At 31.9% G+C, this 27,945-nt stretch overlaps 1 protein-coding gene across 2 annotated transcripts in view; it reads left to right on the top strand.

Moving 5' to 3' along the window:
- Positions 1-27,945, top strand: part of LOC145248949 (glycogen synthase kinase-3 beta-like) — a 121,787-nt gene that overhangs the window by 38,491 nt on the left and 55,351 nt on the right. For both annotated transcript variants that reach the window (XM_080110749.1, XM_080110748.1), the window contains exon 3: positions 24,896-25,086. In XM_080110749.1, coding sequence (XP_079966875.1) covers positions 24,896-25,086 — 191 coding nt within the window. The remainder of the gene's footprint in view (positions 1-24,895; positions 25,087-27,945) is intronic.

Here is a 27,945-nt window from a genome sequence, read left to right as displayed (position 1 = left end):
TACGTTTGAGACCTCTGTTTATAGAAAACCTACATTTACAGGGCTCTATCTTAATTGGTTTTCTTTTGCCCCTCAGTCTAGAAAAATAAACCTCATTAGCGCTCTTACGCATCGTGCACTTATGATTTGTTCACCAAACCGTCTTGATACGGAACTTGGTGAAATCATAAATATTTTTCTTAATAATGGATATCCCATTAATATAATAAAATCTACTATTGAACGTAAAATTACTACATTTAATAGTGGTAAACATATTGGTCCATCACGTTGTCCCATTTATCTAAAATTACCATGGTTGGGTCCTGATGGCCTTCATATTGTTAAAAGGATTTCTTCTGCTACTCAACGTTGTTTTCCAGCTACTATGCTTAGAGTAGTTTACACAACTCGAACCTTTTTCTCTTCTTTTCGTAAAGATGTTTTGCCAACCATTCAAAAGAACTCTGTTGTTTATAAATTCGTTTGTCAGTGTGGAGCTGACTACGTTGGCAAAACATCCCAAAGATTAGAAATGAGAATATCCCAACATATCCCTCGGGATATTTGACTACACCAGGTTTCGAGAACATCCGGGCACTCCCAAGCTCATGAGTCCGCCATTGGCAATCACCTGTTGAGTATAAATAGGTGTGCCGATCAATATTCCGATGGGTGGTTTTCTGTTTTATACAGTGCTAGGTCGAACTATCATCTCAATATCATTAAGGCGTTAGTTATTAACAACTCTCGACCTAGCCTGTGTAGACAAAAGATTCTGAAACATCAGTTGGAGATATTCATTGATTTAAAACCACCTGAACAGTGAGAATTTTTTTTTTTTTTTTTTTCACTGTTCTTCCAACTGAAACCAAAATTCCCCTCTTCCCTCATTCGTTTTCTTAGTTTTTAATTTATCATTCTGACGTTTCCTCTTAGAGGGTCAGACAATAAGGCCTTAAGGAAATTTTAATTTCACCTGCCCATTTCTTGTTTTTTGGTATTTAAATTAAATTATGTTTCCTCTGAAATATATATATATATATATATATATAGCTTTGTGTTTACTATAACCTTTTTACACAAATATAAATCCTGTAGAATATCTGCATAAATATAATTACATCCCATAAAAAATACCGAAAGCAGTAATAGGGAATTAATTAAAATGAATATTTAAAAGAATATGCAAATTAGCTAGATCTCTTGCTAGTGAATGCAATTCCATGACCATATATAACAAAGTTGTGTTTTCTTTTTAAATAAATAGAAAAAATGGTTTTTAATATGAATATCAATACACAAAATAACCCAAATTTATAGGCATATATATATAAAATAAATAGGACATTTGCTTGAGTGAATTTACCTCCCAGTTTGTTTTTTTGGGTGTTTTTTTTTTGTTTTATATATATATATATATATATATATATATATATATATACACCTATTTCAGGCTAACTGTAAAGTCTGTCAATTGATCAACCCACCATTTTTTTTGTCATGAACAGTGAAACGTGTTTGAACATTTCATTTAACCATGATACCCATCAAGTTGGGATAGTTTTAACTTCAGAAGCTTTCTGGTTCATAGCTGTCACCGCAAATTAACAGTACTAATCCCATTTATTTTTCTTGCCTTTTTTTTTAAACTGGATTGAAAAGCTTAACCCATGTAATTTCTTGAAAATGCACTGTCTTACATACAATCAGGGTTTATCCACTATGTTCCCTTCGATAGAGGTTCAGTGCTGTCTGGTTGTCCTTATGTTAAGTCTTCACATGATCATGATTTTGAGATTGACTCTGTCTTTGACTCTGTCTCCAGGGGATCCTTCTTCATTGTTAAACTAATGCCCTTCTTATCACCAATTCTGACACTTCCAGCAGTCCAAGATGTCTGTGTTTGTTGATGTGGCTAGTTATTGTCGACCTTATATGCTCAGTATGAAGACATGCTGCACAATAAAATACCATGCCTAACATCTGTCATCCCACGAAACACGAGGTATTATCAGGGATAACTCCCTGGGAAACTGTTTGCATACCAGAGCATATCCACACATTAGTGGATCATGCATACCCTGTACTTTAAGGGTACCCCATCCGAAGTACACAACTATATTACTGTATTAATTAGGTTTCCCCAGGGAGACCGGACAAGCATCTGTGTTGTGCGTTTGAAGCAGCAACCTGTACTAACTTGTGTTCCAACAGTCCCGAGACAACAATTGTCAAAGCCAGATAGAGCTAGAATCAAGGACCATTGAGACCACTATCACTACTGGTTACCAAGTAATCCCCCCCTCACCCATGCAGTAAGTTCATATTTCTTTATGATTTATATTAATTATAATTCTATGTATATATTTTTAAAAATTTATTTTATTCACCCTCCCCCAAGCAAGGCATATTGCCATTGAAGTATAAAAGGTGATGGGAGCCAGATTTATAGGCAGCAAACTGGGTGGAAAGTTGGGTGTAAACTATTTGTTCACATCGTATTTCAATTTCTGCAGGAAAAACAGATCATGAAGGGAATCCGAAGTACAAACCATCCAAGAAAGCTAGCTTTTAGAATAGACAATCTTCCAACATTTAAAAATAAAGGAGTAAAATTTTGCTGCTATTCTGGTTGGTTGTGGGTTATTAAGAGGGAAGGTAAAATGCAGTAAAGTTATCAGAGTATATTCTGTAAAACTAATACAACATTGCGATGATGGGACAGGGGATGGAACTTAGCAGACATTGTGGGACCTATTAGGTTAGAAACTTCTTTTTGTACCGTGTCCATGAGAGAGAGGATAGTAATTGTTGCACTAACTCAAATGTTGCAACAATACTCTGTGCATGGGTAAATAGTGACTATATAAAGATATAATATACTGGCAGATGTGAGAAGTGTTCTATTGCAGTAGAGGTAGTACACCTTCTTTGCAACAATCTTGGAAACCTATTTACTTATTCCAATTTATGTTGCTAGAGAATGTTAGTTCATGGAATTTGAACATTGAACTCTAGAGAAGGGTTCGATAAGGCATGACAATCGGTGGTTAGAAATGTTTCTTATATTTGTTAAAGGAGTTTCATCTTAGTAGCATTAAATGTGATCATCCATTTTAGAACCCATTCTATTGCTGACTTGGGAGGTCATTGCATTCGATATGTAAGCATTCAATTTGCCGTGATGTTATCAATAAATATGCCAATCTGACGTGATTGCATTGGAGATTAGGAATTATATAGATTCAAGTATCAACCCTTGAGGCGCAGCTGCATTGATGTGTATATGTTTAAATGTATGGCCATCAAGAATGATGTGGATCTTTTGTGTCACATTATCAGTAATACCTCTCTATAAAGATAAGTTACAGCAGTTTAATGCCACTATTACAGTTACAACTTTGTTTTCCGCATTTCCATATCAATTTATGTATTAGATGATTTTATTTTTAAATTGATAATCTGGAATTATGGCTATTATATTTTTTTATACCACTGTCACGATCTACTTAATTTACACTATTTATTTCTATTTAAATAAAATATTCAACTGCCATAATTTCGTCAATAAAGCTTAATGAAAAACAATGACACAAAAAATAGATAATAAATTCCAAAGTTAAATTTAAAAAAAATTACAATGGAAGAACTGGTAATCTGTTTGAAAAACGAAAATTACCAACAAAAAAAGTTAACAACTGGAGTATTACAAACCAAAGTATGCTGACTAACCTATATTTTTATTTAAAAAAAAAAATGAAAACATGAAAATTTACTGTAAAATTAAATAGCCTAAAAATATTGCAACAGAACTGCATCAGCATCACTGCTGCCCCCCCCCCCCCCCAAAGAAGACATATTTCCACTGATGACGTATTTGTAATCTTGTCTAACAGATGACTGTGGAGAGTTCATCACATAACATTTAAACTTCTGCAGGTTATTACGGGAAGGGAATTCCAAAGTCTAGCAGTTCAAGGCAAGAAACTATTAAAGTAGAAGGCTTTTCGGCATCTACAAACCATGACAATGAAGGGGTGGGATTTTGCTGCTTTTCGGGTTGAGGGTATGTACATCAAGAGAGAACAAGTGTTAAGAGTTCATGATGGATGTTATAGTTTTTATTACAATCTTATTCCAGTTTCTGCAAACAAACTTTTGATTCAACAGTTATTAAAGTGAAATTAAGTATTGCTATCAAAAATCTGAAAAATATCAAGGGAGGAATGACATCTTCCAATTTGACATTATTAGCCAGAGATAGTCATGACAATATGTACGAAGATGAGCATCATATCACAATCTATGAAAAAAAAAAAAAAAATATGTACGAAGATGAGCATCATTTCACAATCTATGAAAAAAAAACAAAAAAACTGGGCATCATGTTTATCAATAATTTTATAACATGCACTCTGTTTTTCTAATGTAAGTTTTGTGAATGAAGAATTGCTGAAAGTCTATGGGGAGGAAGAGTTTGAAATTTTAATTTTCTATGATGGATATGTAAATGAGTTTAGGATGGAGAGACTCATTAAATGAGTGCACAAACAATATTGCACAGTCTTGACTGGAGTGACATCTACTGAAGAAAGTTTTCACAACACAGCACTACCCCGGAGGCAAAATATTGCATAAAAAAACTGCCCTAATCTCAGCATTCTTGCTTAACTGGCCACCAACTTGCTGCAAACAAGGATTCTCTGTTCAGAATCTTATTCTTAATTCTCATCAGCACAAACTATTATCGGAACATCAAAAGCAGCAGCTTTTGGTGAATGTGGGTCCCAAAAGATCAGTTACCTTTTAAATAGGCACTAGTGAAATGGAAAGTTGTCAAGCAGAGAAACTTGTACATTTCAGCACTATAATTTATTGAATGATTTTGAATTTGCAACTGTTAATGGCAACCCAATCCCAAAAGTTAGCTTAATGAACAAGTCTAAGTGGTGTCAAAAACTCTGAACAAACTGCTAAATTATTATTAAACTAATGCCCTTCTGGGGTGGTCAATTTCATTGTCTCAAAGTACAGAGGTCAAATTCTTTGTTAAAATGAAATCCTCGTTTTTTATACGTTCTTGAATTCTGGTCAGGTTATTTCTTGGTGGTGAATAATTTACATTTCTACTGTTGTATATACATTTTTTTCTCCTGAATAAATTCAATAAAACTATTTTATTTGGATTTTTTTTTAATTCTTGTTTTTTTTGGGTTTTTTCACTCCTCTTCAATCTTTTAGCTATATATCGTCCCATAAAAAGAAACCAGTTTTGAAAAGGTACCTATTGATCTGAACTTCTGTAATATAATTATGATACTCTTATTAAATAATCAAGCACTTTATTATTATTTTTTTTTTGTATAAAATGGATCCAAGAAATATATATATAAATTTTAGAAGTTGGTGGTTTTCAATTATATACCAGAAATGGCACTAATATATATATATATATATATATATATATATATATATATATATGCTAGCATTGCCTGGGTGTTTGGATGTGTATGTTGAGCAAAAAAAAAAAAAAAAAAAAGTGGTAGTAGGAAGGCAAGGTAAAACCTAACATTTATGCTGTTACGACCACCGCCAAACCGGAAGTGACATTTTTAAAAATTAAGGCTAGACAATCTAAAGGAGAAGATAACTTTCAAAAATATCGGCGAAAAAAGTGACCCCCCCCCCTCTCTGTAGAAAAGTGCCTAGTTGAAGGGGAAGATATTAATGTTTTTAGCCAATTTTTCGATATTTGTTGTATGAAAGATCGAACCTTAAAACAATACTGATCTTGGTAAAATCCGTCGCCTCTATTGAAAGTTTATGGCAGACATGCAAACAGACATACATACATACATACATACATACATACATTTATCTATTGGTAACTAAAAATTTTCGACCCAAACTGATGAAAAAGCTTGCCCTATCGCTGAATACCCTTTATGTAAAATTTCAAATATTTAGACCAGAAATTGTCTGAGTAATTTGGAATAGACTGCAGAGGTCAATTTTTTTTTTAACTTTGACCCCTATTATGAACCCTTATAATTTATTGTTTTGGGCTCAAATCAAGTTATTAAGTTAGATCCATGTCCAAGGAACCTATATCTAAAATTTCAAGTGCATAGACTCAAAATTGTCAGAAGTTTGGTAGATTTCTCAAAGGTCAAATCGTTGAACTTTGACCCCTTAAACCAATCACATCGATTTTCCCAAATCTCAGTGACCTGTATATCAAATTTCGAGTCTGTAGACTAAAAAATGACAGTTATTGCGTAGGGAAATGTACACACACACACACACACACGTTCACTTATATATATATATATATATATAATCTCCAAAATCATTAGTTAGCACTATTACTTCCCAACTCTATTATTAAACATGATCACAGCAAGGAAAACTTTTTCAGATTTAAATAAAATGAAACTTTATCAATATTTATACTATTAGTAAGAGAAGGATCAAACAAGAATCTTATATAAAGATTTCTTTTTTATTAGAATAGAAAACAATTATTAGAAATAGCATAGAATATTTTCAAATGAATAAAAGGAGGAGGGATACAATTTCACATGATAGTGAATTTATTTCATTCAATATAGAATTGTAAAATAATTTTAATGAAAATATTTCAGTTTAAGAATCCACTAGCTAGCTTGAGCCACATACAAATATATTTCCAAAGAAATGGACATGAAATGGAAAAATGTAAACAGATGTTATAAATTTATTTTAATTTTTCAACATTAACTTCTACTGCAGATGAAAATTTTATGTGTGCACACAGATTAAATTTCAGTTTAAACAGCCTTGTCCCCTCAAAAAGCAAATAAAATTATACTTATGTCAAAATATATTAGGGATCAACTGCATGTTATATTTGTTGTAAACAGGATTCTTTATCTAAAATAATAGAATTTTTTTTTTCGATTCTGACATTGTCCAAGTAAGCCACAATTTATCATCAACATACTTTTATTGAAAATTGCTAATTAGTGTTAATATCTAAAAATAAAGTTCATTTGATATTTACTGTACATATTATAATGGAAACGAATTTAAACTTATAGAAAATATTATTCTTATAGTGTTTCTATTTATATGAAGTTTTACGGTGATAAAGATTTGATTTCACCTTTACAGAGTACAGTACCTGGAAAAGATATATTTTAGACGTTAGTATGGTGTCCGCTTACTATATAAATTTACTATAAAAAGGATTATGAATGGGAGGTAAAAATGGTGGTCATTTTGGAAATACAAGAAATGGCTACCCGTTCTGTTCTACACTTATTGGTCAAAAACTGAGTGATCATTTTATTTATATAGTAAACATCAACTTTAAATTCGAAAATATTATAAACTATATAATCTAATGCTAATCTGACTTGTGGGTGCAGGAATCAATTAAAAACTTTGGACTAATGTTGGAGATTCTAGAAAACCAATACAATTAAAAATGATTGCTCTATGTGATATTACATTATATTGTAACTTTAGTTATAATTGAATCTATTGACATCTCAGTTGCTAAAGCCAGTAAATATTCTGACCCAACAAACTATCGCTCTATTGCAACAATCTGCATGTACCAAACAGTAGAAAAAATAGCTAATACACAGCTGGCATGTTGTCTAGAAATCAGATTTTGGCAAAACTAAGTCACTAATAACCAACTTATACTTGAATCTTACATATGTGATGGCTTTTTGAGGCTGCCATGTTGTCTTTTTTGTTTTGTAAAAGACCTCCAGAAAAGCAATTAGCTTTGACCAATGTGGAGAAAACCCTTTCATATCAAACAACTGCTATTCATTTGGAGAGCTCTCCCTTCTTGGGGGAGCTGGTTTTCCCCAACATCATGGGGAAACAAATAAATGAAACGGCAGAGAGTTGAACTGGCCTTCAGCCAACGTTCATTTCTGCATTCACTTAGCAAGTCAACATTTTGATCGACATCGCTAAATTTGAATGTTTTCCACTTCCTATGGCTTTGTAGTGTAGTTGTGAAAGTTCATGTTTTCTTTCACTTTGTTTTCCGCCTTCGCGTCACGGGTTTGAACCTGCCTGCCCACTAACATTCCTCCCCCCCCCCAAACACCTGGACAACACACGTCACGGATTCGAGCCTGGCTGCCTATTAACACTTTTTTTTTCTGCTCAACGCACACCTCCAAACACCTGGGCAACACCAGGTACCCCTGCTAGATTGTTATAAATCTCACCTGTCTGTTTAAATGTATGTATGTATGTTTCGCACAACTTTTGACAGGCGACAGATCCTAAAAATCGGTATCATTTTGAAGCTCAACATCTCGGACAACAAATATCGAAAAATTGACCAAAATCATTAATTCCTTAATCCTAACCTCGGCCGTTTTATACAAGAAGGGGTCGTTTTTTTTTTTGTTTTTTTTTAGCAAGTCATCGTCACCGTTGGATTGACTTTGGTTAATTTCAACACTTTACTTCCGGTCACGTCTTGGAGACATCGGCTCAGACGTCAGATTTTCTTTCACTTTCTTTTCCGCCTTCGCAACACGAGTTCGAGCCTACCTGCCTGCCTGCCTACTACTACTTTTTTTTTTTTTTTTTTTTTCTCAACACACACCTCCAAACACCCAGGCAACATCAGGCAGCCAGACTAGTTCACAATAAACAAGACAGCTCCTTGCACTATCTGCAAACCGTACGTACCTAACATTGACTTAAAACAAAAAGAAAAAAAAACAACCATAAAAAACAACATCCTCAACCAAAATTAAATTCTAAGAACTAAAAGACAAGTACCATAATGATAGACAGGTTGGTTAAAAATCCTTGATAGAATAAGAACGGCAGTCATCGGCACATACACACCTATAAACAAATGAGATTGCCAAATGATACTTCTCTTTATACAGCTAAATTATGATCAACTGAGAGAAAGTATATCATTTTCACAGAATCTAGCCTAATGATTAAAAGAAGGCACCAAAATCATCCTTATATCTATGACATATTGGAAAGAAGCCACTAACCAACAACAGTCGAGTAGTAGTTCTGGCTTAGCTTTTTAGCCAGGTGAGCATTATTTAAGGAATGGCACACCAAGAAAAAAGAAGCAATTAAAATTTTAATAACATCTCTTAAACTTCTATATACAAGCTACAAAATTAAGACCATACAATCTATGAAAAAAAAAAAGAAAGTCCAACAATACTGAATATATTCACAAATAATACAAACATTAATGGCGGACTAAAAACTATCGAACTACTAAAGAAAAGACAGTATTAAGCAGTTGGAATTGGACATATCTAATACACATACTCAAGATAAAAGCTTCATTTTAGTGCACCTTCTGTGAGCAATAACTCATGGTCAAACATTTTAATTGACTATAAACCAAAAAATTATAGGAACAGCCACATAGTAGAAAGTGGACCTCTGGTTTATTTTTTGCAGCCTTGTAACTCTTGCTCGTTTTATTTTATCCTTCAGTTAACATTTCATGAACGATGTTTCTAACAAAGGGGGAAGAATTGCTGTTTCTGTGTTTTAATCTAATACTTATTGTTGGTTAGGTTTTGACCTTGAAGTAATTTTTTTTTTTTTTTTTTTTTTAACCATATAGCAATACCCATCGACCATGGCTTTGGATAATTAAATATTTCAAGATAGTTCTCCTAAAATAGTCATATTTAAAAAAAAAAAAAAAAAACTTGAAGTCCTCAAAATTTTGTTCAGAAATGAATATCCTTTCACATGCATTAATAAATAATAATCTATATGATGCATTTGAAGGGTTTTAGGAAACTAATGATCAAATTTATGATTTAATTCTATAAAACGGCTATTTTACTTTTATTTTATTTTATTTATTTTTTTTTTTTTTTACCCCCTGTAATGCTTAAAAGCTTAGTACACTTCCCTATGAGGAATTCCATCATGAAATTTGGAAGACAATTGAGGGGAAAAAATGCATCAATCTCATTTATTGTTGGAGTCTATTCGTTTTTTTTTTTTTTTTTTTTAGTTTATTGTTGTCTGTAAAATAAGACTTCAAAATGACATCAAACATTTTTTTCTAAATATTTTTCTTACCTCAACTAATAAGTAAATTTTTTTATTTTTATGTGTTAAAATAATTCTATGTTGATTTCTTTTTATACTACCAGCAGTTTTTATTAATTAGCTCCTCCTCCAAAATATTAACCCCTTTTCAACAAAAGTAAAGAATTTGACTTGACCTTCAGTTATAAGCAAGCAGCAGCAGTCGCTATCTGCTATTTACATTGATATCAAGTTTTGTAAACTGTGTTTACAAGTTTATTGTTTGTTTAGATAAACTTTTTATTTAAAATTAATGCAGTTTGCAGTTCTTTTATATAATAGTGGTTTCTTAAAATATTCATTTTTAAAGGTATTTAACTTTAACATAATTGTAGTAATAAATTACTTTCTAGCTGCCAATCTAAAAAAAAAGGATTCTACTTTTTGGGGCGATTGTGTGTGAATATTCTAAAAAAAAACACCTATGAGGAAAAAAAATGACAGTTTTCTATATAAATTTAATGTATAATGATCCCCCATTTTTTGGCCATTCTTGCCTTTTAGAACAGTATTCCTAATTCTTTTGATATTTTTCAATTTGAAAAATCTTATATACATTACGCTATCACTAAATCTAGGGCAGAGTGATAACCCCACCTTCTAAAAGTGCCTTCTTTGGACCTCTCATACCATTAACCTTAAATTTGAGTGACAAGCCTCACTTTGAAAAAACTCTTTTAATCCTACCACTAACCCTAAGTCTGTCTGAGTGGCAAGCCCCTCATCATACAAACCATCTTAAAACCACACATAATCATATAAAGAAAAAAGCTGCACAGGATTTGTCTCATAGAAAAATAAATTAATTGCCCTAAAACACTAAAATGGCTTGGAAAATGAATTATTTTCATTAGATTTATATGTGAAACTGATCCCCCATTCAAATTTTTTTTTCTTTCTGACAAGTTTTCAGGTGTTCAGCCCTACCACTAATCCGATGTTCAAGTGGCAAGTGTCCTCCTGTTCCTCCCATCTAAGATTATTTTATATTAAATTTACATGTATATTTTTCATTTCTGTCAAATTTTTCAGTGTGTTCATATGTAATTGCCTAAAAAAGGGAGAATCGCATATTTTGAGATACCAGATGCAAGTGATTTAGCAGAAAGGCCACCCAGTGTTGCCTGGATGTAAAATATGCTTAAATATTATATTTAATTCATGTATGTTTCATATTTATTATTATAGAATCAATTCTCTATAAATTATATTGTACCTAATATGTAGTAGCGATTTCAAAAGGATAAAACAAATATGACTTTGGTGCCATCAGCTGGAGTCAAAACTAAAATACTTAGCTCTCCGGCCTTATTCATTAATATTTGTACTATGTCTTTACACATATAAAAACTTTAAAAAAAAAAAACCTTGTAAAATGTATAAATGTATATTTGCACATGTCTAGAAAAGCACTTTGTTGACTTAAGCCTGACAAGTGCCAATTTTTTCAATTTTGATCTATTTTTACCAGCTAAAAATCAAATTGAATTTGTTCCACAGGTCTAAATCCCCTATATATCAAATTTCAAGCCTGTAGACCAAAAATAAAGGATCTTGGAAGAGCCTGTTCCTCAGATAGGCATGATCACTTATATATATATATATTTCCCCAAAACCTCTGGCCTTGATGGAGGGAAGACTAAAACTTACTGCTATGGTTTCAAATGATCTGAATTAACAGTAAGAGAAGACTTGATTCCAAATATTTCTCATGTTATATTTCCCCTCTTTTGGAAATAGGGTACGATTATGAATATCTCCATTATCAAATAATCCTTATACACCATGAAAATTATTTTATGAAACCAAAGAGGGACGATATAACATATGAGAAATATTTTGAATCAAGTTTCCCCTTGCTGTTATTTCAGATCATTTGAAACCATAGCAGCAAGTTTTAGTCTCCCCTCCATCAAGGCCAGAGGTTTAGGGGAAATATCAGATATTTTGTAATTCATATGCAAAACTAAGAAAGGAAATAACTATGATTAAAACATTTTATGACTGTAAAAAAGTGCAAAAATAGGTTCTGAATGATGGAGGATCTCCTTAATGTGCGCCCGTAAGGGCAAATGTCACATAGCCCACTACACAATTCAGGTCATTACCTTTCCAATGAGCCTCCATTTGTTAAATTCTGATCAATAGTCGCTAAGATTTGGAACTTATAAAATTGCCAAAAAAAGATATATATATATATATATATATATATACACACACACTGGTAGCCAATTGAATATTGAATGCTTATATCATCGGGTCTATGGGTCAAAACTACATGAAAATTTGCAGACTTTTTGAAGATTAAAATACTATTCTATGGTTAAAATGTTATGACGATTGTTAAAAAAGAACCTATATTTTCAAACCAATAAAATATGCCCAAATTTGCTTACATTTGTAAATATAGTGTCCTGCAGGCCAGCTTCAGTTGTCTCCCCTGTGGCCTTGCCAGGCCACGAATATGCGCATGCGTACATAAACATAAACGGTTCTACGCATGCATCAGATGACGTCATGACCTGATTTACTTTAAATAGTTGAAAAACTGAACAAATTTTGTGTACGTCGCGTTAGGTCAGTTGATTAGCGCGTTGGTTCATTATCTAAACGTTTTGGGTTCGAATCGTGGTGTGAGATGTCTTTTTTTCTTTTTCTTTTTTTTTCGATTTTTTAAATTTAAATATTGAACTAGTGTTATTTAAGCCATTTTTCACGTAACGTTCGTTTTTCTGTTTTTTTGTTTGTTTTTTTATTTCGCTTATCCACCCCCCACCACACACCCAAAAACACCCGGGTACCCACCGATTTTTTAAATTTTAATATCGAAACAGGCTTATTTAAGCCATTTTTCACGTGTTCGTTTCTGTTTTCATCGTTCATTTGCCTTACGTTAGTTTTTTTTGTGTTTTTTCCCCCCGCTTAAGTGTTACTGTTATTTTCTTTTTTTACTTCGCTTATAACAAACAAACCTACGTCGTCGTCGTAACACTCGACGACTTCGGCCGCGCACCTGTCAATTTGGTTCTTAAATAAATTCAAACATCTTTTACTAACTCATTCTGGCTGGCCGATTTTATTTTCAAACTTTGCCTTAGGGCTTCCGGTTCGATCCTACCCCCAAGGTTCTTTTTTATTTAACACCACACACATCTACAAACACCAGGGCAACGCCGGGTACCCCCGCTAGTTAATATATAAATTAAATATTTGGTCCACTGGGTCATGAATGTTTGTTTAAAATAAATGAAAAAAGTTGCATTTTATTTTCATTTTCTATTTAAAAACCCATTCTTAACATGGGGAGAGTTTTTAACTATTCTGTACTTTCAACTAACAATTTCATTTAAAAAAGTTTTATCAAAATTTGAATTTAACTTTAAGTATTATGGTATCTGTTCAGTGCAAATTTACCTATAAGTATGGCAAACCACTTATAATTCAATGGCTGTAAGATTTTTTTTTTTTTTTCAAAAATAAACAATTATAAAGAGAACGACTCATAGGAATCTATTTATATTCTTTTTTCATTTTAATATACTTTCATAGAAATGTTTATGCCACAAAAAAACTATTTTCTTTACGTCACAAGTGTCATGCTCATACAGTAATTCCATATCTAATATAACATACTGACCCAACTGGTCACGGGTAGTCTAGTATATATATATAAATTAAAAAAATCTTGCAATATATTCATTTGTAAACTGCATTACAATTCAACTTTGAGTTCTTTAACTTTTTTTAATGGATGCTACTTCTTTGTTTTTTTTTTTTTAATAGATACTACTTTTAATGGTATTGCAGCATATTTATGTGCATTTACTTCAGATTGCTTGAAAACTAGAATTTCTGGAGATTTTCAGTGCCATATTCGAATTTCTTGCACAAAAGTACACTTATATGGCAAATTTCATTGCTTAATCTTATGTTTTAACAAAGATATTGCATTTTTACTGAAAAAGTGTAAAAAATATGACAATGCATATGGTCTTAACCCATTAGCAGCCGAATTAAATGAATCCTTGTAGATATTTTTTTTTGGAGCATCATTAATGGGATGCTGGCAGGTAAAAGGTTAAAAAGAAAAATAGTCATAAGTTATAGTCAGATTTAAAAATCTTTTAAATATTCTTCCTTAGATTATCAAGCTCTTCCTCTGTATTGAGATATTTTAAGCAATTTCAATGTTTTCATGTATATTGCTACTTACATTGGCTTTATGCCTTGCCTGGGGCGACTTTCATTAAAAAAAAAATTAATACTCTCACCTACCAATTCAGCTTTGTTTAACATGTCTCTTCAATATCAGATGTGAGTTGCAAGTTAGTCAGAGCAGCACAAAATGATTAAAAGTTACATCTTTGACTGAGTCATTCTCAAGTTTTTCTCAGCCTATTTTTCCTCTTTTACTCTGCATATTTGTTTATTCAACCGTATACAAGCTATAGAATGGTCATTTGATAAGTTAAGGAACAAAAAAAGATGAGTTTAGGAAAGATTGTGTAATTGTATTTTATGAGATACAATGCAAGACAGTAATCTCATTCTCTGATTGGTCTGTTTTGAATATACTTTTACAGATCTTCAGTGTTCTGTCCTTTTCAGCATTTTATTTAATTTATATAATTTTTGCAGCTTGTTACATAGATCATTGCACAAAACCACATGAATTGTTCCTTTTTTTTTTTTTTTTTTTTTAAATAATCCTTAAAAATATTTTTTTGGTTTCAGTGATACAATCAATCATAGTAATAATAGCATAAGTAAACAATAGCAATTAGAAACGAACTTGGCGATTTTTACAAACTACCTTTTACAGGCTGTTTTATTTTGAAAAATAAAAATAAAACTTTTTAGCCTGTCATTTGAGTATTTTTCTTTAATTTGAATATCAAAATATTAATGCAGTTTGTGATTCTTTTGTAAAATAGCAGCTCCAAGCAATACTATTTTTCTTAGGTTTTAGAGTTCAAATACTCTACTTTTGAGCTTTAATTCTTGTCAGAAATAACTTTTAGCCGCTAATACTAAAAATGCATAATATTCTACTTATTTAAAATAATTATATGTAAATACTCTAAAATTCTTGACAGAAGAAAAAGAAAACCTATAGAATTTACAGATAAATTTAACCTAAAATGATCCATTATTTTTTGGACCATTATTTCCTTTTAGAGCAGTTAGTCTTCCGAATTCTTTTGGTGTTTATGCTGAAAAGTTGATACAAAAGCACTCCTTTAACCCTACCTGTAATCCTAGGTAGGAGTGCCATCAACACATAAAACCTCTTTAAACTACACATCATCTAAAAAAAAAAAAAAAAAAAAAAAAAAAAATTTTTAAAAGTACAGTATTTTTCAATAGAAAAAAAATTGTTTACCTACCTTAGAATTGTCTAGAAATGTGTGTGATGGAAGTGGGGTGGAGCGTATTTTGTATTAAATTTGAAACTGATCCTTCATTTTTTAATTCTAATTTTTTTTTTTTTTTTTTTTTTTTTTATGCTAACAGTTTCTCAGGGTGTTCATACAGAATTAACTAAAAGGCCAGAGGAATAGTTGGGTGAAACGTCATGAAACTACATCTTAGAAAGATGAGAATAATAGTCCGCAATAAATAAATTAATAAATAATACTCATCTCAATAATGAATTCCAATTAAAATAATATATATACCGTGTATTTATGTTTGTATGTGTGTTCGCTTTTTCTGTATGTCTACAAAAGGCTTTTTTCAGAGAAGCGGTCGGTCGGTTCACAACTTTTTAAAACTTTTTATATCACATAGAAATCATATCTCACAGTTAACAACAAAGCTCGCCTGTCTATTTAATTTGCTTGATTTCGGGAAGATAAATATTCAACATTTGTCGCTCGCTACATGTGGGTTAGTCTTTTTCCTATAACATCTTAGGGGGGGAAAAAAAAAGCGTTCCGCAGTAAATGAAATACTATCCCGCAGTCAAACTTGACCTCATTAAGTCATTAAAACGGGCACCTGCCAAATCCAAGTAATTAAACAAATTCAAGCGTGTTTCCGTTAGCATCTCGTTAGCAGTGGGGCAATGGTTAACGTCGCACGTTTTTTTGTGTTTTTTTTTTTTTTTTTTTTCACGCTTTAATTTACAACTTTGCCTCAAGGGTTCGGGTTTGATCCTCATACTTACTTTTTTTTTTTTTTTTATCCCCCACCCCCGGAGTTTCCACACACACCTCCAGACACCCGGGCAACGCTGGGTACCCCTCGCTAGTAAATTAATAAATCTTGCAGTGTATTCATTATAAAACAGATTTCAATTTCTTGTACATCTATACATTTTAAGTCCTCTTTTTTTCTTTTTAATGGATACATGGTATTTTTAATAAGTCATCACTTTTTTAGTTAGACTTTTAAATTTAAAAAAAAAAAGGATACTTGCTTAGATCATTAAGCTCCTTTTATGTATGCTATTATAGAGATAAGTAATTTCATTTTTATATATATTGCAACTATAACAAAACACAATTGGTAAAAAGAGTCTATATTGCTAATAACCAAAAAACTTTACAAGATAAAGCAATACAATTTTGGCATAATATATAAAATTTGCTGGTGAATATCATGGAAGCATTAAACAGGACACTGCCATCATTTGGAGAATTTCATAGAAAATTCCTTCTGTGAAACTATTTGATTTGCTGTTTCTTAAACCTTTTTTTTTTTTTTTACTGTCATGCTTAGAAGCACATAAAAATGGGTATACATTTAAATGTTAGGTGAAACCATGGATATGAAAAATATACACAGAAATATTTCAATGTGTCTATTCAGTCAATTGTGTCGAGCTTAGGTATGACCTTAAAGTGCATTCAGTAGTGAGGCCTTAAATTGAGAGCTTGAGAAGGAGGAGTACTATTTGCTTTTCATTACTTTCTGGTTCATTCTTCTGAACCGGAGTGGTAGTGCATGTTAGGGTCCCATCTATGGGTAAGGGCATAAAAATCTAGGACACATTTATGGCAAGGTGTTTCTCTCGGCTCTTTCTATTCTATTTATTCTACCTACTCTATTTCCCAAACATTAACTACTCAAGCAATAGCCCCCCCACCCTCTTCTCCTAACAGTTTTAAGTACAACGTACAACTCCATTTAATGGTGAGATCTCAATTTGGGAGATTTGAGACCAAGGTCAGATCTTATTGCCATTATTCTCAGAGCCATTCTAACCCCTAAGTAATGATACTGGTTAGGGTCCCATTTATGAGTTCTATCGAAACTATACACGTATATGTACTACAGTTTTTGTATATGGCCCAACGACTGGTGAATCTCATCAACCAACCAAATATTGGATCATGTATGATGTATTGTTGTCAGATTTCAGCTGGTTATTCTTTGTCCTATTTAAAGGTTCTTGATAAGATGCAGAAACGTATGTGTAATTTGATTGATTTCACCCTTTCTTCTCTGCAAACTCTGTCATACAGACATGATGTTATTAGTCTCAGTCTTATATAAATATTATTGTCATGTGTTCTTCAGAATTGTCAGAGTTATTCCCTGTTTCCTTTGTTTCGGTTCATGTGACTTGTTAATCTAATAATCTCCATGAATTCACTGTTTTGGTATCTCATTGTAATGCAGCTTCCTATTTCAGTAACTTTTTTCCAAGTACTGCAAGCTTGTGGAATGCTTTTCCTGTTGACTATTTCCCTCCTACCTATAACCTTGGTCTTTTCAAGTCAATAGGCATCTCCTGTCTTTATGATAATCATCTTTCATTTTTGTTACCTCTTTACATCAAGTGGCTTTATTAACAAAAATATTTGTTTGCTATTTTTTTTTTTTTTAAATTTCTTTGAATGCATAATAATCTTAACCCTCAGACCCCATTTCTTCAATAGTCTTTTTTTTTTATAAACGTTTATCGCTGTACAATAACTACCATTTCCACATGTGTACAATATTTCACATATGACTATTTCGGCACACACCTATGGCTATCATTTAGAATTCTGGATGGTGAAATTTAACTGTTTTCCTTTTGGATCAATTGGTTTACCAAGATTTGAACCTAGTGTATTATCACTCATAGCTGTTGATGGAGATATTGTGTTGCAGCGAGGCATGAACCCCAAACATTTTTGAGCTGCTATGCTTTGGTATAATAACCAGGTGAATCTGCAGTTACAAACTGATATAAATGATCCCATCAACTATGCTTTACCAGAAACTTCGCATTGGTTGTATTATGGGCACCTCACACGTAATTACATCTTGGTGGTTCAACCATATACAGTTTGCCACTTGTATTAACTCCATAATACATCTGGATATTACAGATACAAGGAAATATGGTAGACCAAGAAAGAGTTGGCTCAAGGGTGTAAGAAATGGTGTGACTGCAAGTGACTGCATCTGTTGGATCAAACTGCATGAAGAGAAGGCAGAAGCCATTGCTTGATGTTGGACACCCTGGAGTTCAGACTATTGATACTACCCTAAATACCAAAACCAGATGAAGAAAATTGATTCTTCTAGTAAATACAGAATAGCTATCATCTAGATAAAGCAATACACATTAAAAATTAAAAGCTTTTTCTAAGCCTTTTTCTGTAAAAATTTTTGTTTGTAAATGACAAATTAAAAAAAAAAAAATTTTTAATAATTATCTTGAATTCTTAAAATTTAGTCATTCTTCAAAATAAAAACTTTTTTCGTCAAATTTGTTATCTATATATATAAAAGGCAAAATGTGTGTGACCATTTCGTGTATGTCTTGCAAAGGCTTCTTTCACACACGCTCCCGGAGGGGGGGGGTTACGAATGCTTACAACTGTTTATATAGCCCCTAGATAATATCTACGATTTGGGAACGCAGGTCACCTTTATATTTATTTACGTTGACTTTTATGAGATTCGCGCTATTTCGCCCTGTCCCTTGTTTGTCCTGCTTTTTAGTATAAATAAAGTGAAACTAAATTCAAACCGTGCGGTTCTCAGCATCGTGCCGGGAAACGTCCAGAAACAATCAGTTTTGGGGGACAAACTTCTCTTATATCAGACAATTGCTATTTTAATCTGGACAATGGGGAGCTAGTTTCCCCCTCCCCAACATCTGTTGGGGAAAAAACCAGTCAAATTTGGGTTAGCAAAAGTTAACAATGTGACTTCTATTTGACCTCATTAATTAGGTCAAATAGAAGCAGTAGAGTTAACTTTTATTGCGGCCACCTATCAATACTTAAATGAATTTAAACATGTTTCCGTTGTATGTCGTGGTGGCCCAGTGATTAACGTCCCACGATTTTTTGGGGGTTTTTTTTCACACACTTTAATTTCCAAAACTTTGCCTCAAGGGTTCGGTCCTCATACTCACCTACCAAAACTTTTTTTTTATTTTTTTAACAACCTCCATACACCCCCACCGGAGTTTTGATTTACCCAAAACCACACACAACTTAAAACACCCGGGCATCGCCGGGTACCCCCCGCTAGTACTTTAATAAATCAGTCCATTTTCTGTAGGCTGTTTTTGAACCCAGTCAACGACGGGTACTTTTGCTAGTTAAATATAATTTGAAAATAATTTAATGATTTGTGATTGCAATCTTCTGTCTCGTGAGAAAATGGTTTTCTTCATCTGTGCACAAGTGTCTTCTGTGGCTATATAGTCATGACTGGAGTTGCCTTTCCACATGCAGACCTAGGTGTGTGATAAAGAAACCTAAGCTTGCTCAATTGCCAGGGTTCCCTCTCATTGTTGCAAAGTCTGACTGAAAGACAATCCATACAGTCGGAGTCAGCGCAGCTGCAGGAAAGGTGTTGCAGTGCTTCATCATCCCATTATCAGGATGCCAAATCAGATTTTTGTTGGGGTTTTACTCTCTTAGTTTTTGCCATTTCCAAAGCATCTACAGGGTAATGGAGCTATTTGCCCGTAGCTGGGGATAGGTTCATGATGGTGATGATGCACATGCAAATGAATTTATGCATAAGCAAAAACATGTACTAAGATAATTTCCACTTCATTCTTGGTGAAAAGTTCAAACAGAATCTGTTTAATAAACGACAAGTCTTTCATGGCTATGATGATGATAATGCACTTGTAAAATATTCTTAATATAAAGCATATTTGATAGAAAAAAAAAATCTAAGATTTAATCTTTTAATTTGATTTCTTTAATTTATATCCGTCCCATTAATGGTAATGATTAAGATACCAGCTTTACATATTTTGGGGGTTAAACTTCAACTCCCAGCTTCAGAGAATTACAAATGTTTTATTAGTATTACAGACAATATATGAAGATAATAGAAGAATATTCATCCCAGGGTGAATAAAATTAATTCCCTAAGAACAGTTTTGCACCATTTTTCTGTCCCTTCAGAAATTAAAATCAAAATATGATACTAAACCTTATGTCTAAAACTCTTTATTCTTACATAATTTTGATTTAAAAAAAAAAAAAAAAAAAAATGTCTAAAAGGTCTCAAGACATTGAAATTCAAGGAATCTTGCTTAATCTAATAATTATGGATCAATGAATTTTCAAATGTGAGGTTTTGGCCATCCTTTAAAATACTTTAATGAAACTGAAATTTGGGGAATATTTGTTGATGTCTAAACACCTACAGTTAAAATATCACAAAAGTCAGAAGTATCTGAATTTTCAGACTTTCACTCTCTTTTTGTCTCTTTTGCATAAAACTAAAACCAAGTATAGTCCACATTACGACCATTATGACTAGCAGCTGTGTTTGAAACTCATAATTGGTTAATAAGTATATCTGTTACATACAAATATATAAACATATACACATATCTAACTTTATATACATACAGGATGGACTAATAAACTTTACAATGAATCTTGAGTTGTTTTTTCTCAGCAGGCACAAAGCAAATTGTGTTGAAGCCTAACATATATTGATGTCCTAATTATACCTAACCTTGTTACACTCAGATTTTCATAAACTTTTACTCATATGAGCAATCAGAAAAATAAACGTTAAGGAGTGTTTGATTTGCTGAATGTCATACCAAAGGAAATTTCAAGCAGAATAGGAGTTTCCATAAAAATTGCTTATGATGTTAAAAATAGAATGACTATGATCAAAATTATTGCAAGAAAGTCTGGAAGTGGGGGAATTAACAAAAAATGTACCAAAGCTTTTAAAGTTCTCAAATTCCAAATACTAAAGGATTCAATCAAATCAATGAGAAAAATGGTAACACAAGAAGACCAAAACACTTGTTAACAGCTATGAAGGAAAATAGATAAGAAAGGTACAATAAAATTATTACATGGTTAAAGAAAAATTGCTATTGGTGGGGGTGGTATTAACTTTATAATAAGAAAATATTGCTTATTTATAAGTTAAAGGGATGAACTATAGGAGGGAAATGTTGTGCATTTCTCTTCTAATGATTACTTAAATAAACACAAGACCAAACGACATTGCTTTTAACAAAACAATAATAAAGGGTTTATTTAGAAAAGACGAGATTGTATCTCAGACTGAAGAGAAAGAAAGTGTAAATGTCTGTTTGAAGGTGTTGTAAATTTTTAAGTATTTTCTTTCAGGTTAGGATTTGTGTTCAATTAAAAATGACAAAATCAGATTTGTTTGCAATTTAGTTTAATAGAAAAAATCATCAGTGCTGATAAAGTTTGATAATTCTTTGAGATGCCAACCTGAATAAATACTGTAAGCGCATGGGAATGTGAGATAAACTTAAATACATTTATATATTTGAAAATGGATGATGTCATAAAGGATGATGAATAATTACTTTGACATCATTTGTCTTTTTATGTATTACAGACAATATATGAAATGAGCTAGGACAAATTTTATTTCATTTTCGTAGTAACATAAGCTTTTTCTTTATCTTTTTTTTATCATTAGACCTTACGTTCAATTAGAAATGATAATAAAATCAATTCTCACATTGATTTACATGGTTGACTAATTTTTTGGTAATTGCCTCTGAATTTAGAAAATATTTTTTTGTAAAAATTGCTTCAAGTGTGAAAAGAAAGTATGAATTCACATCAGCCATTACTCGTGCTTTTCATTATTTTCCTTCAATTTTATTTTAGAAAATTGGCCAAATTATTTTAATTAAATTTTTTAGATAAGGATTGGTTATTTGTATATTTGAATTCTTCAGGCAATTATTCTCATCTTGTGTTATTTTCACGTTTCGTTGATGTAACTTTCGACCATCAGGTATATTTTGTCTAACTCGGGAATGTCCATGTTAAACTCACGAAATATGCATGGATTTTCGAACTGAACCCTTTATTTAATCCACAAAGGTATCATACTCTCATTCCATCAGCTATGGCTGGATAGAAGTCCTTAGCAATTCATAATTGTGTTTTGAGTGTTACTCACATTGAGGATTGAACCTTAACATCCTGAAGAGTATAACTTTACAACTGAATTTTACATCTATTATGCCACAGGTCCACAAGAAAGATTCATGAGTTTAACAAAATACATTTGAAGAAAGTCGACTGAAATATAAAAATAACACTTAAGATGAGAACAGTAATCTGAAGAATCCAAATAATATAATCTTTAGATCTTTTTTTTTATTATTATATATAAATAGTAAAAATAGGAATCTGTAAAAATAAATTTATTCTTTCTCAAACTTTGAGCACAAAGTATGTTTGAAACAAAGAAATGGATCCTTTGTTTTAAACATACTTTATATCAAATGTTTGAAATAGGAATCTGTAATAATAAATTTATTCTATTTTTCTAATAAAATTTTTAAAGAGATTTTCATTTGGGTTAGTCGGACTACTCGTCTCTGTTGATGTAACTTCCAAGGTTTTCATAGAGAATCTTTGAAAACATCTAGTCTGAAAATTCATTTACATTTCATCAATTAAATTATTTAAATTATGAATTTTTCATAACTAATCAAGTTAATATTGAAAATTATAAAATGATTTTAGGATTTCAACTATTTTTTTTCTTTTAATATACAATCTACTCGTCCATATACTATTGAAAGATAAGTTGTTTCACTGCCTTTATTATTGTTCAATTTATATAATGTTGAAAATTATTTTATTGGAACTTTAGCATGTACAAAATAATTACCAATTTTTTGTATACAATATAAACTTTTTAAAAGAAAAACGTGTGGAGCTTTGCATAATTCTTGAATGTTAGATCTTTTAAATTTTATTTTCTTTCAGTGAAATGTGAGTTTAAGCAACTTTCATGCAGAAAAATCAATCGGTTTGTTAGGACTTTAAAAGCAAACACTAAAACAAAATTTTACTTTGGACTATAGATTAACATTTTACTGATAAGGTTATTAATATATTAAGGCATTTAATATACATTAGTTTTATGCATTTTGTTCTGAAAGAAATATGCTTCATTGTTAAATTCTTGCTATTTTTTTCCAAAAATGAATTTCATGTTTTAAAAGAATAGTGCCAAGGTGCCAAGTAAAGAATATATTGAATTTCTATTATTCAATGATATTTTTTTTATATTTAAAAAGAAAAGTATTGTAAAATCTTTCTGTTCAGTACATTTTTTTTAATATAACTACACTTTTAGTGTTTGTTACAAAGCTACTGTCAGATATTTGCATATTGATTTTGAAAAAGAACATTTTAATTTGTTGAATAAATTTTAATTTCATTTAAAAAATAAAAATAAATGTACAATTTTTATTGAAAAAGTATTCCTATATTATTTATCCCAATTTTCCATATTTTATAATGTGATCCAACGGACAAGTTTTTCCATGCCCACAACTTTTAATAACTGTTCGTTTTTATCTAGTAGGAGAAACCTTTTTTCCTGTTTAGAAAATCCTCTATATTTAAAAAATAAGCAAACAAGATATAGGCACTTGTGATGAAACAAAAATATCTTATTCTAAAAATCACGTAAATAGTTGAACTAGTTTTATTTTTATAAAGAAAATCATTTTTATTATATATTTTTTGTTTATTTTTGCACTCCTTTGAGATGAGGCATCATATTTTATGCTATTCATTCTTTTGCGGATTGTTATCTCATCTTCATAGTTTTTGTTTCACCATGTTTTGGCCAACTCATCCTTTGGCTTTCTTCAGGTGATTAACCACAACAGGTTAGGAATGCTGAGTCTTGTAACTAATGCCTTCCATAGTTGTTGTCTCACCACGTTTTTTGGCCGCTGGTTTGCTTTGAGTAGGATTGAAACCTCTATCTTCAGACAATGTTCACCTCGAACTGTAAGAACTCACTGACTCTATACACTGCACCATAGGCTCCTGTACAAGTCCATAGGATGAGTTGGCTGAAACGTAATGAAACAATAGTTATGAAAATGAGGATAATAGTTTGCAAAAAGAATACACAAACCATTTTTAAGCGATTAATGGGAATTTTTACACGTTACAACAAAAATTTACTAAGTATATCATCATTGACTTATCTTCCTTGTATTTTAAAATTATTTTTCAAAATGGTGGGCAAGACAGTCACTCCTTGGATGCTCTTATGAGCATCCAAAAATAAAATTACGTTGTTTTCGGAATATGATATTTTCTTTTCGTCATAGGTCTGCACATCATACAGATTTTTCTTTATTTTCTGGACAAGAACTCAAATTTTTTATTTTCATCTTAAAATGCCATTGAATTCAACTATCATGCATGTATTTTAACTTTCAGTACATTCCAATTGTATTTCTGTACAATTTTGATATTCATGATTTTTATTCTAACCTAAATGAAAGAATATTGCTCTTCAATTTATTAAAAATGCTTGTATATAATGTTTTTATTTTATTTTTTAGACAAAGATGGCAGTAAAGTGACCACAGTACTGGCAACTCCTGGCCAGGGCCCTGATCGGCCTCAAGAAATTGGCTATGCTGATACAAAAGTAATTGGAAATGGCTCATTTGGAGTGGTTTATCAGGCCAAGCTAATTGATACGGGTGAACTAGTAGCAATCAAGAAAGTTTTACAGGATAAAAGGTTCAAAGTAAGTATATATAGTTTTTTTATTCAATATATGTTTACTTTCTCCCAGGAATCCAGACCAACTGGAATTATCAAAGATCTTTTAATTGACTTTTGCTTATTTTTGATTTATGTAAAGCAGTTTTCTTGGCAGTGAGTAGTTTGCCCTTTATAACTTGTATATGAAAAGTATCGAAGATTTTCATTTAACATCTTTGTCACAGTTGCCGCTTTCGCTTTGATACCCATCTTTTTTGCTAAGGTTTGCATTGTCTTACCTGGATCTTGCCAAAGCGGTTTTTTTTAAGCTTCCCAATGAATTTTGTTAGGCAGATACAGTCAAAACGTGACATTTTTTTTCTTTTTATTAAGTAATTACTTATTGAAATCGTATCTTCCATATCCTAAACAGATTTTATCAAATACTATTTTAACAAAACATATTTGTGAAATTAAATGTCATAACTAACTTACATTATCCCCCCCATAATGCATTATGAATTTTAATAATTTTTATTATCTATTTGTATGTATTAAACTGCTGCTGTGCACGTTTTGTATGCTTTCAGTATTCCAACTTACATTTTCATAATTTATATATTTATTTTATTGCAGACTGTTATCCTCATCTTCATAGTTGTTGTTTCATCATGTTTCAACCAACTCATCCTCTGGCCTTCTTCAGAGCCTGTCGCGCAGTGAATAGAGGCATTGAGTCTCTACTGTTCCAATTCAACATTGACTGAAAATAGCGGTTTCAATTCTACCCAAGCAGACCAGAGGATTAGCTGGCCAAAAATGTGGTGAGACAACAACTATGGAAAGCAGTAATTACTGGGGATACAATTACAAGATTCAACGTTCCTATTCTGTCATGGTTAATTATCTGAAGAAGGTCAAGAGGAGTTGACCTAAACATGGTGAAACGAAAACTATGAAGATGAGAATAACGGTCCACAAAAGAATGAATAACACAAAATATGAAGCCTCATCTCAAAGGAGTGCAAAAATAAACAAAAAAAAATATGAAGTGCCTTCAATAAGTTTTCAGACTTTTTTCATCTGAGTACTTTAATTAATAGTACACACACAAAACTCTATTCGCCTTCGAAGTAATCTCCTCCAGCTGCAATGCATGTTGCACCGTTCCAACAATTTTTGGAAGGCTCCATGGAAGTCCTCTTGTGTGAGCATATCAATGACCCTCGTCACTGCCTCTTTTATTTCCTCAATTGTCTCATAACAACAGCCTCTAAGGTTTTCCTTGAGCTTAGGGAATAACCAAATGTCACAGGCAGCAAGGTCTATGGGGAGGGGGAGGAACTGTTTTGATATCCATTCTGGTCAAAAATCTTCTAAGTACTCTTGCGACAAATTTTGTGCAAATCTTCCGCATCTTTAGTTCCTTGCAAATAATTGTTTGTACAGTTCCCACAAAAAACTATGCATTTATTGTCTCTATAAACACACGACAGTCCTTATCCATGAAATTCTGTATTTGGCCAATTAATTCTAGCATTCTGACTTCCTTACTCTTCCGACGCCTCTCATCATGCCACACAGACTCCCTACCTTTATTGAATCTCTTATGCCACTCAAAAACTGATGCTCGATTCATACAATGGTTATACATAGTCCAAAAGTAGTCTGAAGCATTCAATGTTTCTGCCATTTTTCCATGTTTAAAATAGAATTTTATTGCATACCGTTCTTCTAAATTGTCCTCATGTCCAGATTGCATTTTTGAAAGGCTTTATTAGGGTGTATTCCAATTCCTGGTGTAACTGTTCATTTGAACCTGAAATCATAAAAATTGGTCAGTCATCTCATGAGATGTATAACAATAATGTACTGAATTTTCAAGTCTACAACAATTTTAAATGCTTGTACAAAAAAGTTTGGAAACTTATTGAAGGCACTTCATATAATTATATTTTCATCTATTGAAATACAAAATTGAGATATTGAAAAGTTACGGTTATTTGCGAATAAACTTGGTGTGTGCATGATTTCAGTGTCCCAGCTTTTAAAAATAGAATTTGGGATGCTGAAAATATACACAATACAATTATTTGAAACTTTCAGATTTAAAGGGTTTTTTTTTACATGGGATTTCAGAGATTGGTGTTCTTTATATAAGACAAGTTGTTTATGTGTCCAGCTAAAACTAAAAAAAAAGAAAAACTACAAAACACCCTCCAAATTGCTATACTCTTGATCAACATTGCCCTGCACTAAAAATATCTAAAATTAACAAAAAAAAAAATTAATTCTTTAAGGAACAAGGTTCAATTGGTCCAGTTTTTTAATCATTTTATGTACTAATTTTGGAAACAAAAATGCTGACTCATTCCTTGGGAATCTATTATATAAAGGAGAATTGTCTGTATGTATGTGTACCCAGCTAGAGAGGAAGGGGCTAAGCATAGGAGAAAGAGGGCATTTAGGAATGGAAGGGGAAAATGGAGTAGTGGATAGAAATGAATAGAGAAAGAGGGGTTAATAGAAATTTTGCACTTTTGCCCCAGGCAACACTGGATAGCCCTGCTTTGGTGTGTGTGTATACACACACGCAAGTCTTCAATTTATACTGGAATTGTATTCATATGATACGCAAGTCAATTTTCTACCGTATATAAATAACTATCATTTGTAATTAAAAGTTAGTAAAAACCTGATTTTTTTTTTTTGTTAAACATGCAATGCTTGCGTCAAGCAAGAAGAATGAATATAAAAAAAAATGGCTGCTGTGTTTACTTATAGGCGGCGATTTTGTGAGGTAACGAGACTTCAGGGCATCTAATATGCACAGGAAAGGTAGACAGTTTCAATAAAAAGCCTGTTGATCAGAAAATGGGCATTTTTTTTGGCAGAAGTGAGT

This window comes from Euprymna scolopes, chromosome 27 (assembly GCF_053919585.1).
Source record: "Euprymna scolopes isolate OS-2025 chromosome 27, ASM5391958v1, whole genome shotgun sequence".
NCBI lineage: Eukaryota > Metazoa > Mollusca > Cephalopoda > Sepiida > Sepiolidae > Euprymna > Euprymna scolopes.
The sequence above is the reverse complement of the archived record's forward strand: the minus strand, read 5'-3'. Positions and strand labels throughout refer to the sequence as shown.